Below are 12,954 nucleotides of genomic sequence, written 5' to 3'. Positions count from 1 at the left end.
TGGCAAAAAAATGTGTCCCCAGAGAGCTGTTTGTGCTGGTTCTTCTGTGCTGTCAGCCACTGTGCCACCGGGATGCACAGAGTGTTCTTGGAAGCAGCCTGGATTGACAAGTCCCAGGGTGAGAAGGGGTTCCTCACCCAGCTGGGAGCAATAAAAGCAGAGCCCAGGGGTGCAGAGGGCTCTGGGGGAATGTGCAGCATCACCAACACCCTGCTCGAGGTGCTAGCTCCTGCAGAGCCCCCTCGGGGCTGGTGGGTGATGTGTGCTGTGCCAGTGGGTGCTGTCCTGGCTGTGCCCCGATGTGGGGCTGCCCTGGGGGGGCTGCTGTGGGAGGGGGCTGCCCTGAGCTGCTCTGTGGGCAGGGCTCTGCCTGTGCAGGGCACCCAGCCAGGCATTTCCCAGCCTGGGTGCTCCCTGCCCATGGTGCATCGTGGCACCCAGTGCCCGGGATGGATCCCACCTCACAGTGCTCCCTGGGAAAAGAGCTGGGAGCCACCAGACCCTGTTGCTGTCAGGTCTCCTCAGTCCAGCTCACTCCTGCTACCAAGCCCCTCACCTTCCCCCTCCTATTTTGCACCAGGAGCTGAGCATTTGTGTTGCTGGCCCTGCCAAGACCCTCAGGCTCACTGCCACCTGCCCATGCAGAGTAAAGGACAGGTGTGTGCCCGGGCTGTCAGCACTGCCCCCAAAACAGCAGAGCTCACTTTAGGAATCCCTGATTCCTGTGTAGGTGGGGACATCCCATCCCAGAGACTTGTGGAGTCCTGCTCCCTTTGGGCTGGAGACCCAGGGAGGAAGAGGAGAAGAGGATGGAGAAGTGACAGCATAACCAATGGGCAATGCAAGCCATTAGTGGGATCCCTGGCCAAGTCTGCACTTCCCATGGTCAGCCTGCAGTAATCCCAGCTTTCCCACATCCCTGCCAGGTACAAGGGCAGACTAGGTGCCCACCAGCTCCCTCCCCAGGACCCCACTCACCTGACTCGATGATCTTACAGGTGATCTTCTCCAACCCAGATGATTCTATTGCTTCCCCTGGCAGCCAGGGAAGCTGCAGCAGCATCGGAGCTGCCTTCTCCTTCCAGCATTCGGGCAAACTGCTATTTGTAAAACAAAGGTGAAAACATCAAATCAAATGGATGAGTCAGAGGAGAAGTTCAAAAAACGGGGAGCGCGGGGAAGGGGAGAAGCAGGATCTCCATCTCCCCTCCCACCTGCCAGCAGGCAGCGGAGCAGGCAGGGAGACAGGCAGCACCTCGCCTGCTGGCAGCCCATCACGGCTTCAAAGCGGGCGCAGATCGGATCTAGCAGCAGCCAGGGATGCACCGAGCAAGCGCTTAGCGGGGAAAGGAGATGGCTCTGATAAGCCGACGTGTGAACTCCCAGGTTTAAATTAACTAATGACTTCAGATACTGCCGATAGTCTGCAGGGGATGGGGAGGAGTGATTTATGGGAGAAGATTAAGCAGACTAATTAGGCCAGCTTTACCACTTAGGAGTTACCCAGCCAGGCTGGGGGCTGTGCCAAGGAGGACCCACTGCGCCCCAGCCTTGTGAGAAATGATGGGGAGCAACTCCAGCCCCCCCTGAAGCCACAGGTACTCTGGCAGCCTCCTTATCCAGGAGCATCCTTGCATGAGCACAGGAGATCCCTCCATGCACCCCAGCACTCACCCACAGCTGCCCACTCTCAGGTGCAGACATGGGAGACTTGTGGACTCTCTTCTGCTGCATGATCTGAACTTTCCCAGTCCTTCCCAACCAGCAGAGAGGGTCCAGGGTCTGCTTGACCCCCACTGCTTTATGGCCACTAGACCAGGTACTAATGTGGACCAGGCACCACAGCTGCCAGGTCTCTGGGGTGAAGTGCAAGGTCAACAGGACTCACATCAAGGTTCTTTCAAATCCCAGTTACATACACGTAAAGAATCAGCGATTTCCAGTGGCTGGGCAAGCACTGAGCTCAGCCTCATGCTGCACTGACTCACTGCTCTCACGTGTGAGAAGTTGTCATGGTCTCAGCCAGGAGAGCTTTTTATCACGTTATGGGAAAGCACTTGGAGTTTCCTTTTCCAGGAGCCCTGGATATAATAAAAAGGCCTCCTCAGGCTTCAAAGCAGGAGGATTTTCATTGCTTCCTGGGCCAAGAACAAAGCACCATTGAGCACAGCCAACAGTTGTTGTCTCTGTCCCTTGATGTGCATCAAGCATCCCGTTCTCAGGCTTGGAGGGCTCGGTTCACAGGGATGGAGACAGGTTCATCCACAGCCATTGCTCTGGACCAGGAGCACCCTGAGACAGGTTTGCCCCCTTGAATCATCCTATATTCACCATGAACTGCCAGGGTGGCCATAGGCAAAGCATGGGGAGTGCTGGTGGCCTGACCCTGGGGCTGGCATCACTTCCCCATCCACCCACTTGGTACCTGCGAGACAACGGGGCGCTGCTGGAGTGCATAACATGGTTTTCAGCAGGGATTGAATGCATGACTGTGTAAATAACAGAGGTACCATGAAAACAGCTGTTTCCACGTTAAAATGGAAATTTAACAGAGTGACAAGCAGGAGCTGCAGGGGATGCAGCATGGGTTTCCTCCAGGAACCCACACAAGTCGCAGCTTAGTGCTGGGGCACGAACTTCCCACCATGTCCAAAGCTCAGCCCTGGGGTGATGCTTGTCCAGAGCAGTTCAGGGAACTTCCTGCCCCTTGCCCTGGGGCACCCACAGAGAGCCAGAGCCCTGCTTCAGCTGCTGCCTCCCCTCTGGCACTGTGACATGCCAGGGACAGACAGCTGGGGACATTTCCCAGATGCCTTTGGAGAAACAGGAGTTCCTTGTCACTGCTATCGGCATGAAGCTCCTGGGCCCTTCCCCTGCCCACGCTGGCTCTGGGACGGGTTTCCTGGAGCTCTTTGCCATCAGTGCATGGGGACTGGCTGGGAGGGCTCTGCCTGGCTTGGCGCCACCAGTCCCATTGCTGGAAACGAGATTTCAGGAGCAGAAATTTCTGATGTCCCCATGACTCCTGTGTGCAAAGAGCCAGGCCAAGCAAGGCTGTGGTGGTCTCATGAGCCCCTGCCTGCTCCCCACATCCCCTGCTGCCAGCCCACGCTCTGCTTCAACCGCCTCACCCCACTTCCCTGAGAAACAATAAACCATCATGTTTGTGCAGAGACAGAGTCAGAACAGTTCACACGGGGAAAAGAAAAAAAAAGAATAAAAAGTCAGAGGAAAAAGCCTGGGCCCATGATGTCCCACAAACACTGCATCGTTGTGGCTGCCTGTGAGCTGCTTCAGCTGTGCACAACATCACTGGCAAGAAATCACTCGCTGCACAATATTTTTATTTCCCCAAACCATTAATGAATTATTTAGGCATCTCTAGCAGTTACATGGAGAATGATCAACCGCTGCTCAGTGTGGGCTGCCTCAGTGCCTGCCAGGGAGCAGCTTTTGGGGAAAGCAGCCCCACTGTCATGCTGCTCCACGTGCCTGAGCAGAGCCATGGCACTGCAGAGCTCGCTGCGGTGCTGCCAGCAGGGCAGAGAACGTCATCTCTCCCCACAAAGGCTACAACCAGGAGTAGGAGCTTTGTTCCAGAGCTGGAAGAGAGAAGTTCACCTGCTCCGCCTCCCCCAGCCTTTTCCTCCCTGCGACGTGCTCCAGGCACCTGCCCAGTGCCAAAACCATGGAGAAACTCGGCACTGATTTGTAATGTGTGAAGGTAATCCAGTGCTGGAGCAAACGGCTGCACTGAGTCACAGCAAACCTTGGCTACCTGCTAACCAGCATGGGGCTGGGATGTCTGAAACCTGCAGAGAAAGCCCTGGCTCTGCAGACAGGAGAGCCCTGCCGACTGCAGCCGTGAAACTCCATGAGGGTGACGCCGATCCCTGGCTAAACAGCCCCTGCCAACACACACATACACACACATACACACACTCTCAAAATGTCTCATCAACTCAGTGCAGCCTCCTGGAGCAAGGGATCACTTGACATCCTGCACTAGCACTACCAGGCACAAGCTGGAGGCTCCTGAACACAGGCAAGCACCAGGCAAGAAGACATTCCCAACTACTCCAAGAGATACCTTTAATCCTGCAGATAAATGCACCCAACGTGGAGACATGAGGGCAAAAAAGCACCTTTTATAAAATAACTCTTCCTTGTTGGAAAGGCAGCTGCTGAGGCTGCTCTGAAGGTGAGCACTGGCTTGCCTGGTGCCTCACTGCTGAAGGATGTGGGAGCTAGTGGGAAAACTAAGGAGCTGGTGCTGCCCTGCAGCACAGGAAGGCTGTAGAGCTCTCTGCCCTGTAGCTAAGGAAGAAGGCTATGCTTTAAAGCCAAAATCCCCAGTAAGGCATGGGAAGCCCTGCTCCTGGCTGTCTCTTTTCTGTCTGTGTAGTCAACAGGCTACGGATGCCGGGGAGACACTGGTCCTTAGGAATCACAAAGAAGCTCTCAGGGCTTTAACTCCACTGTAAAGCCTCTTTATCCCTTCCTTCTCTCACTCTCACACCAAGTTTACAAGCTCTGCCACAAACCCATCTTTAGGCTCATCCTGGACAAGCTGCATGGTGTCTGGGTGGGGGTCAGCCTTACCAGCCACCATGGATCTTGCCCCCCAGCAGTTTTGCATCCCTTCTGGCAGCCCCCAGCGATGCATCTCTCCTAACACTCTGCCTTCTCCTCTTTCTCCAGCTAAGCCCTCTGCATGGCCTCAATTACTGGCAAAGGCTCCCACAGACCCTGGCTGCTTTCACCCTTCTCAGACCTGGAGACCATCACCTGCTTCCAGCTCCTGAATGATGTCCAAATTCTCTTGCTCATGGTTTCACAGCTGCCTGATGTCTCAGTCATCCCCAGCCTGCCTAGTTCATGGCATCCCCAGCACGCCATGAGCTTGGCATGGTCCTGGCCCAAGGTCCCCAGTCGGTCTTTTCTCTTCTGAATTACTTCCCCTGTGATGAAGGATGGGGCAGAAAGACCTGAGGTGTATAGGTGAGGATGGATTTGGAATCCATTCAAGACTGATTCTGAGTATCAGTGCCTGGGTGCTCATCCACTGCAATTTCCAGAGGAGAGTCCCCTCCCTAGAGAAATCACTCAGCCCCACTTTGGCTGTTTCTGAATTTGGTGGAGCACCTCACCTGGGCTCAATGATTTGGGCAGTCAGACCTTTTCCATGCCCCACAACTCCCCGGCACTGGGTTCTCTGATGTCTCAGCACTGAAAGCTGAGACCTGGAGGGAGGGACCCCTGTAAATGAGAGGGAGTTTGCAGACATCACAGCAGCCCCAGCTGCCCCTCCCTCATCCCCAGCCCCGCTGCGCATCATGCGGCTCTCGCCTGCAGCGGGGCCCCAGAGCAGAGAAACACACGCTTTTTGTCAGGGCTGCTCTCCTCATGTTTATTTCCCTTTGCCGTGGGAGCAATTTCCCCTTCCCACCCAGGCCGTGGCTGTATCAAACGCGGCCGTGGGGACGGGGCCAGCGCTGCCCCTGGCAGAGCCAGGCGGGGCCGTATCTCATCCGCTGGCATGCAGCACGCAGCGCCTGCAGGAAACATATGTCACTGCTTAAACAGATCGTGAAAGCTTCAATCACTTCCTTATGGCGGAGCCGGGCTGCGCTCGTACCGACAGCCAGCATCTCCTGCGCTCTCTGCGGTGAGTGAGACCAGCCCCGGCCCTGCGGGGTGCTCCCCTGTCCCCATGGACAGCTCCTCTGCGAGCTGGGAAACACCATCCGGGAAAACAAACCGCTTCTTGTCAGCACCTTGTTGCCTCCCTAAGATGCTTCCATCTGCCTGCAAACCTGCCCTGCAGGAAACTAAGGGATGGAGCCCTCCCCAAATTCGCAGTTCACCCCCAGGCTCCCTTCAGTGTGTTTGCTGGATGCACAGCTGCTGTGTTTGGGGCACTCTGCACTTGCTGGCAGCACATGGCCACAGCCCAGAACAGTCTCACTGGTCCCCAGCCCCTGACTGACCCTTGGGGCAGCCTTGGAAGAGTTCAATGCATTTCATGGGCATCAGTTGTGCATGGAGGATGGGACCCCATAGCTCTGCCTGTCCCCAAGGAGCTTCATGCAAAACTTTCTTGGGGTATCTCTTGGAGCAATCTCCTTTGGAGGGGTGTCAATCACACTCTCTCCTGCTCCACCGATGGGATTCTGAAAGCTCCCAGTGCCAATAAATCAGGTGGGCACAGCTGCCCCCCTGTCCCATCCCTGCAGCAGGATCCAGGGCTGCCCAGGCGGGTCCCTCCTCCCGCAGACATGGGTAGGTGTCAGTGAGACGATGTATCATCACAGCGTCTCTACCATCACGCTCGGTTTTCTCCTGTGGGCTGGAAGTTGCTTTTTTTGGAAGAGATGCAGGCAGGAAATCTCAAGTGGGCTTTGGTGATGAGACTGGCTGCTGCAGCCATCCGAGCCCGGCAGGAGAAGCTGGCGGCCAGGCCAGCCTGGCCATGGTGCTGCTGTGATGGCAGAGTACCTGCCAAAGAGCTCCCCCGGATTCCCTGCTGCCACCCTGCCTTGCCCAGGGGTTTCCCTGTCTCCCTGCAGGCTCCAGCCACCTCCGCAACACCTCTCGCCTGGATGCAGGGGAGCACAATAACATCTTCCTTATGTGCCTGCAACAACAGCCAAAATCCTTGGCCTTTCCTGGGATTGCATTTCAGTCAAATGCCCACACCCTCACAAAAGGAAAGAGCAAGACAAGAGTGCTATTTCTGCAAACACAAACACCCACGGAGCTCCTTGCCTGCTGGAGATGAAGGGACACAGGCTGGTGCCATGTCTGTGCAGCTCCCACCTCCCCGAGCTCTGCTCACCAGAACTTCACCTCAAACAGCCAGTTTGCTTGGGACAGTCCTCCTGTCCCCCTGCTGGGAAGCAGCACCATTCCTGGAGCACTGCCCGCTGACCAGCTCCAGCTCCTTGCCGCGGGATCACGTTTGCTTACCCAAAGCACCTTCTTGCTTGTGAAGGACAAGAACCAAATCCCAGCTCGATCTCAGCAGCAGATCCAGGGTGCCTGTGCTGCAGGACCACGCGCTGTGTTAGCAGCCCTGGTTCTGTCAGTATTGGCAAATCCAACCCCAGCCAGAGCGGTGCCTCCTGCTAATTAAGGAAGGGAGTAGTACCTGACAGAGCCCTCCCTACCACCTCTGCAAGCACCCTTGGGACGCTGTCCTCCCTCAGCTGCTGTGTAACACATGTGGCAGCAAACCCATCCCCTGTGTGGCCACAGTCTTGCCTGAGAGCTCGGAGCCACCTCGGCTCTGCCAGATCCTGTGCCTGCCCCAGGCAAGAGGTGGGGTGGCTGCAGCCCAATTTCACTGCTGCACACCCATCCCCTGCCCAACAATCCTCAGGGTCGGGTTTGCCTCCCACCCACACCTTTAATGGGGCAGGAGTGGAGCAGACACCTTCCCAGCAGAAAGGAGTTGGTGGAGGCTTGTTCAAAGGCACAAGACAGTTCACATGGCTGTTCCTGCCATGTTGATTAATGTTCCTGAGGAACACAACTTCAGACCAGTTCATCTGCTCCCTTTTATTTCCAGCACCTGGGAGCCATCTCCCTGCCACAGCAGTTCTTGTGTATCAGCATCAAGTGCTTGGCTACACAGCTAATTTGTACAAATTAAACCAATTTTAAGGGGAAGAGGAGGCACAGATTCACTCCCCATAAACATTTTGCTGTGTGGTCTGCAACCTGCTCAAACCACCCAGCTCCCCATGGTTGTAAACAACTCCCAATTGCTGGTTCCTGCCTATGTCTCCAAAACCATTTTGGGGTCAGACCCTCCAACCCTCCCCATCTGCCCACAGCTCCAGTCCCTGGAATTTACCAACACTTAAAAATATTTTACACATCCCTGTAAAATCACACACATTTAAAGCCAGTTAAGGCCTGAATTATGTTTTAAGATGTTGTCCAATTTGTAAGCATCATAAAAACCTGAAATAAGTTATCGCAGAAATAACCACAGGGAAACTACTGTCCCAGCTCACAGCTGAGGAGGCTGTGACCCTGGGGCAGGAGCAGGCAACTCTTGCTGTGGCTGATGCAGCCAGTGAGTAGGAGGGCTGCCTGCACTTTTGGGGGATCTATTTTAACCATCCGGTTTACTGTAACCATGGGCAGTTTTAGGGCAGTCATTACACAGCTCACCTTCTGCTACAAGAGCTTCATTTTAATCTGGGCACAAATTTGTCCATAGCACAGGAGAGCCCAGTCATACTTCACCAGGGAACCCCTGGGTGCTTGAGGGAGGGAGGGATGGGGAGTTGAAGGAGGTGGGTGTCAGGACAATCCACTGATCTCAACCTGTTTAGAAGCATGGAAGGAAACACAACTTTGCTGACAGGTTTTTTCCCCCAAAAGTATTACGCAGTGAGCCATGCAGGAGTCAATTATGCCAATGCAAAAAACTTTCCTGCCAAACCATACCAAAGTTCCATCTTACATTTTGTATTTGATCAACCTGGTAGGGGCTGGTGAAGGAGGCTGCAGACCCTCAGCAGGCACATGAAATGGCTTCTGCCTCTCAGGTCTCCAGTTCATCTCTGCAAGGGACCATTCCTACACGACCATTCTCTCCATCTTGCTTCCTTTCCAGTCATCATCCTGCTACATCTTGATTTTTCTCTGAAATCCTATTGTTTTTGCTGCAAATTTCCAGAGGGGGAAAGACACCACAGAGTAGGATGTACAGTATTCCTTGGCACAGGAAAGCCTCACTGGGTTCCCAGTCACCCTGAGGGTTTCCAGTGACACATCTGGGCCATTGGCTTCCCACCACCTCAATGCTGGCCTTGAACATTGTGGATGTGCACAAAAGGTGGGCCATGAAATTGAACTGCCCAGAGAAAGACAAGGAGCAAGACCCATGTTTGAGAGCTGGCCCCAGGAGCAGCCGGACGCCTTCCCCATGTTTTGCACTCTCCATCTGTCTCCAATGGAAGGCAGGAGCCCAGCCTGGAAACACGCTGATTCTTTCCAGAGCTGCAGAATGAAGCTTTTTCATCCCAAGGACGCAGGCTGCTCTGCAAGCTGCCCTTCTGCCTCCCTAAACTCTGACCAGATTTCACACCGAGCCTTCAAAGGGAAGGAGCTGGAGCAGCATCCCCGGCAGGCAGCACAGTGGGGACTGGCCAGCTGAGCCCCCCAGGGATTCCAAGGGGCCACTGGTCCCCAGGGCAGGGCAACAAGTTCTCATGGCAGAAAGGTGTTAAGGAAGGCCAAGCAAGCAAGCTGCAGCTCAGCTGCTGGCAGGGAATCAGACAGCCCAGGTCTGTTTTGCTGCCAGGTTATCAGTGGATCCATCAAGGGATGCCTTCAAGACGCCAAATCTATCAGCTCTCCCATATGGATGCCATCCACACTGAGCCATTTCCTGCCTAATCGGTATCAGCCCTGCTCCTCCCTCCCCAAAAATTGCTCTTTACAGCCTGCTGCAACTCTACAAATATTTTTACAACAGGTAAAAAAGGCACGGATTGCATCCCCCCTGCCCAAGCCTCCCTGGGGGCTGTGCACCGCCACAACAACAGGGATGCAGGTGCAGGAAGAAATCCCTGGAGTCTAACATTACTTTGCACTGTGAATTTTCACTGTGAGTCTGCAAATGCCCGATTGTTGAAAGCTTTGCAGGTACCCAGAAATAGGTGACGGGGCTGGACAGGACCTCCCTGGGTGCCAGGGCAGAGCCCCAGCCAGGGTGTGCCTTATTTACCAGCAGAGAGGAGTTTACCTTGCGAAGGTTTCTGTGCCTGATAGCCTGGGATTATTTTGTCTTTCATGTGGTCTCTAATGAAAGGGAGTCTGGAACAGATGCAGATTTGAAAGAAAAGAGGAGGAGGAAATTTCTTAGCATAGGGTTTCGGTTCCTCTGCCTATAAACAGTGCTGACAGCGAGAGGCGGCAGTGATAAACACGTCGATAAGAGCCCAGCTAGACAGGTAATCTGGCACAAAAGGTCTGTCTGGAGAAGTTTAGGCAAAAGTCGCCACACGCTGTTTAAAAAACACAAAACCTCAAGCCCTGGCCAGTGCGAGTGGTTGCACCAGGGAATTCCCCCAGCTGCTTGGGCACAGGGTACCCCAGGTAGGAGGGGGTTAACCCCATTACTAAACATGGTTGGTTTTCCTGCCTGGCAGCTGCGGGAATTCCCAGCAGAGGGGCTGTTCCCAGAAAAGGTACTTGGCGTTCCCTCCACAGCCCCAAAACCATCTCGCTTCCTTGTCTGATGAGCTGTCACATATTCTTAGAGTTAAATGTCTTCAATGCGCAGTATTCAGGGAAATAATTCCTCCTGTTTAAAGATTCATGGGCATAGGTGTTGGAGAGAAAAACAGCAGTTTTCCCTTCTTCGTGGTCAGGAATTTCTGCAGAGCAGGATTATTTCTGATAACAATAAACAGCATCTTGGCCCAAGGATCATCCCGCCTGTTGATACCATTTCCAGGGTCCCAGGTAAAATGACCATAAATCCTAAAGCCTTGGATGAAGAGTGTAAATGTTTTAAGGCACAAGCAGCATGTATAAATTGTGCAGAACTTTATAAAAGCCACAGAAAATACATCCCTGCCACACGAGCAGCGTAAGCCTTACACAACAGCCGGGATGATTCACGGGAGTGGAGAGGCATGAATCACCCGAGGTGGGTGAAACAGGTTTTTACCCTGTACCTGTAATTCAGAGCCAGCCCAGCTTCAGCAGGGATCTTATCAGCCCCATCCTGCTCCCTCGGCACTGCTGCGTGACTTGACTTGCCGGCATCGGCATCACCGGGGTGTGATGGGAAGAGCCAGGGCAGGCTGAGGTGGTGTAGGAGAGCCAAGGAGGGTTTCTTTCAGACCAGCTGATGCCTAGCAGGGATAGCAGAGAGATACCCATTATTTTCAGGTGATAACAATGAAATATTTCTACAAAGAGCCATGCCAAAGGAGCAGAAATTGTATGAGTCTGGCCAGCACAAAGCTTGTGAAGTTGAAAGCGAAATACCCGAAGGCTCTGATGGCTCTCACTTGCCAAGTGACCTGGCTGCTAACAAAAGAGCCAGTGAGGGAAATAGCCTGCTCTCTGGCAGGCATGGAGACACGACTCTCTTTAGGGCTGTGAGAACTGAATCACTGGTTAGAGATGAAGGTGCTCATAAGAAGCTGAATTTTAAAACCTGTAAATTAACTAAGTAAGAAAGTAGCAAGCAATCCTGGCTTCCTGAAAGGAGTTCATGCCTCTATCTGCTGGGATGCTTTCTTCCATTGTTGAGAGGGAAAACTAAGGAGAACTACTTGACATCATATGTTTGGGGTTTCAAAGCTCTTTGACAAAGGTCCCTTACGAGGGACTATTAAGGGAATTAAACACTTGCAAAGCAAATGGAAAAAGTAACACTAATGTTTGGAAGCAAAGAGGCAAAAACCCATGTATTAGCGAGGGCTACCTTCCAGAAGGCTACGGTACCCATGGGGAGGCTCCCCAAGTTTTTGTGTCAATACCACGGGTGTTAAAGAGATGCCTTAATGATCTGGAAAAGGAGAATGAAAAATGTCATAAGAAAAACCTGGCAGAGGACCCAAACTGCACAGAGTGTTCAGAACAAGCGAAGGCTACAGGGAACTTCAAAAGGCCTGAAAAGAGCTTGATGGATGGGCCAGTCAATGGCGGATGAAATCCAAAGTAGACAAATGCATAGTCATGCACGCTGCGAGGAGCAGGCCCCACTAATTCAAACAGAATGTTACAGCACAAAGGAACAGGAGAGATAACAGGGGAAATGCTCTGGTGCCAATACCTCCATCAGTGGCACCCCCACACAGAAATCCCTCTTGCAGTGGGAATAGAGGGTGCCATGCTCAGCCCTGGGTGCTTCCCTTTGGTACAGCCTCTCTTCACCCTGAAGGAGCCCAGGGGCTGCACAGGCACAGAGGAGCCCTGCCCATGGTTAGGCACGGGGATCAGTATGGATCAACCAGGTCTGTCAGGTGAGGCTGAGCATCTCCTCTGTCAGGAACTGCTGAGCAAGAGCCTGGGTTTGCAGGCTGGGATTGCCCTCAGAGGGACTCTCCTCATCTCCCAGGGGAAGAGCCCAGTAAGGCCTGCCAGGAGTTTATCCAGCTGAATAACCTGAGAGCAAGGTAAGGTGAAATAGCATGTGGCTGCCCCCGCAGGGATCAGCCACCCCAGAGGATGGCTGCTCTGAAGCAGGCTGGGAAGGTGGGAAGTCCCAGGAGGAGCCCAGGCTGAACGGGATCAGCCAGTCTGGTGAGGTCCACATGGTGCCTGACCCCGATGCTGTCATTCCCCTGGGACTAGGTGAGCTGCTGCTTTGCTCAGCTGGGGATGGCCCCAGCTCCCTGCTTCTCCCCTCTCTCTGGTGCTGCCCAAACCAGCCAAGAGGAACTGTGGACTTCATCAGCAGTAACAAGTCCCATCAGTGGGTGCTTGGACTCTAAGGTGCCTTTGAAAGAGATGCAGGTGTTGAGAGGCATCAGTCACTGAACAGGGGAGCACTGTGGGGACAGGGGTGGCTCCAGGGCTGGGGGAGAGATACCAGCAGGTTTTGACACTTGAGAGACACCTAGCTTTGGTGGGAGCTTGGCTTTGAGAGCCGGGCACTCCATCCCCAGCATTGGATTTGGGGAGCTTCCCATCACAGCCTGGGGAGGGGAGAAAGCAATAAATGCACCAAACTTGGCAGTTTGGGGTGAGCAGGGACCTTGTGAGGAGCAGATGGGAAAGACCTGGTGGCAACAGTGCCAAGGAAGCGACGCACACACAGCCAGGAGCAGGGGAGGGAGTGTTCATCCCCACGGGGGAAAATAAGCAAAGAGACCCAAAGAGCCTCTCTGGGTTTTTCCCATCCATTCACAGCTTTGTCAATGGTTACTTTTCCGCAAATAAATTCAATATTTATTTCCAACAAGTGGCTGGTGGGAG

At 53.8% G+C, this 12,954-nt stretch overlaps 1 protein-coding gene across 2 annotated transcripts in view; it reads right to left on the bottom strand.

Annotated features, from left to right (window-relative positions):
* Nucleotides 1-977: 977 nt before the first annotated feature.
* Nucleotides 978-12,954, bottom strand: part of SENP5 (SUMO specific peptidase 5) — a 156,322-nt gene continuing 144,345 nt past the window's right edge. Inside the window, exon 9 of one of the 2 annotated variants that reach the window (XM_079314873.1) lies at nucleotides 978-1,100. In XM_079314873.1, the coding sequence (XP_079170999.1) occupies nucleotides 993-1,100 (108 nt within the window). In that variant the 3' untranslated portion in view covers nucleotides 978-992. Of the gene's footprint in view, nucleotides 1,101-10,781; nucleotides 10,881-12,954 lie in introns of those variants that run through there. The other variant, XM_079314874.1, reaches the window with a different exon arrangement.

The sequence above is a fragment of the Erithacus rubecula genome (assembly GCF_903797595.1).
Source record: "Erithacus rubecula genome assembly, chromosome: 11".
NCBI classification, from domain to species: domain Eukaryota; kingdom Metazoa; phylum Chordata; class Aves; order Passeriformes; family Muscicapidae; genus Erithacus; species Erithacus rubecula.
This window is presented reverse-complemented; position numbering and strand designations above follow the sequence as displayed.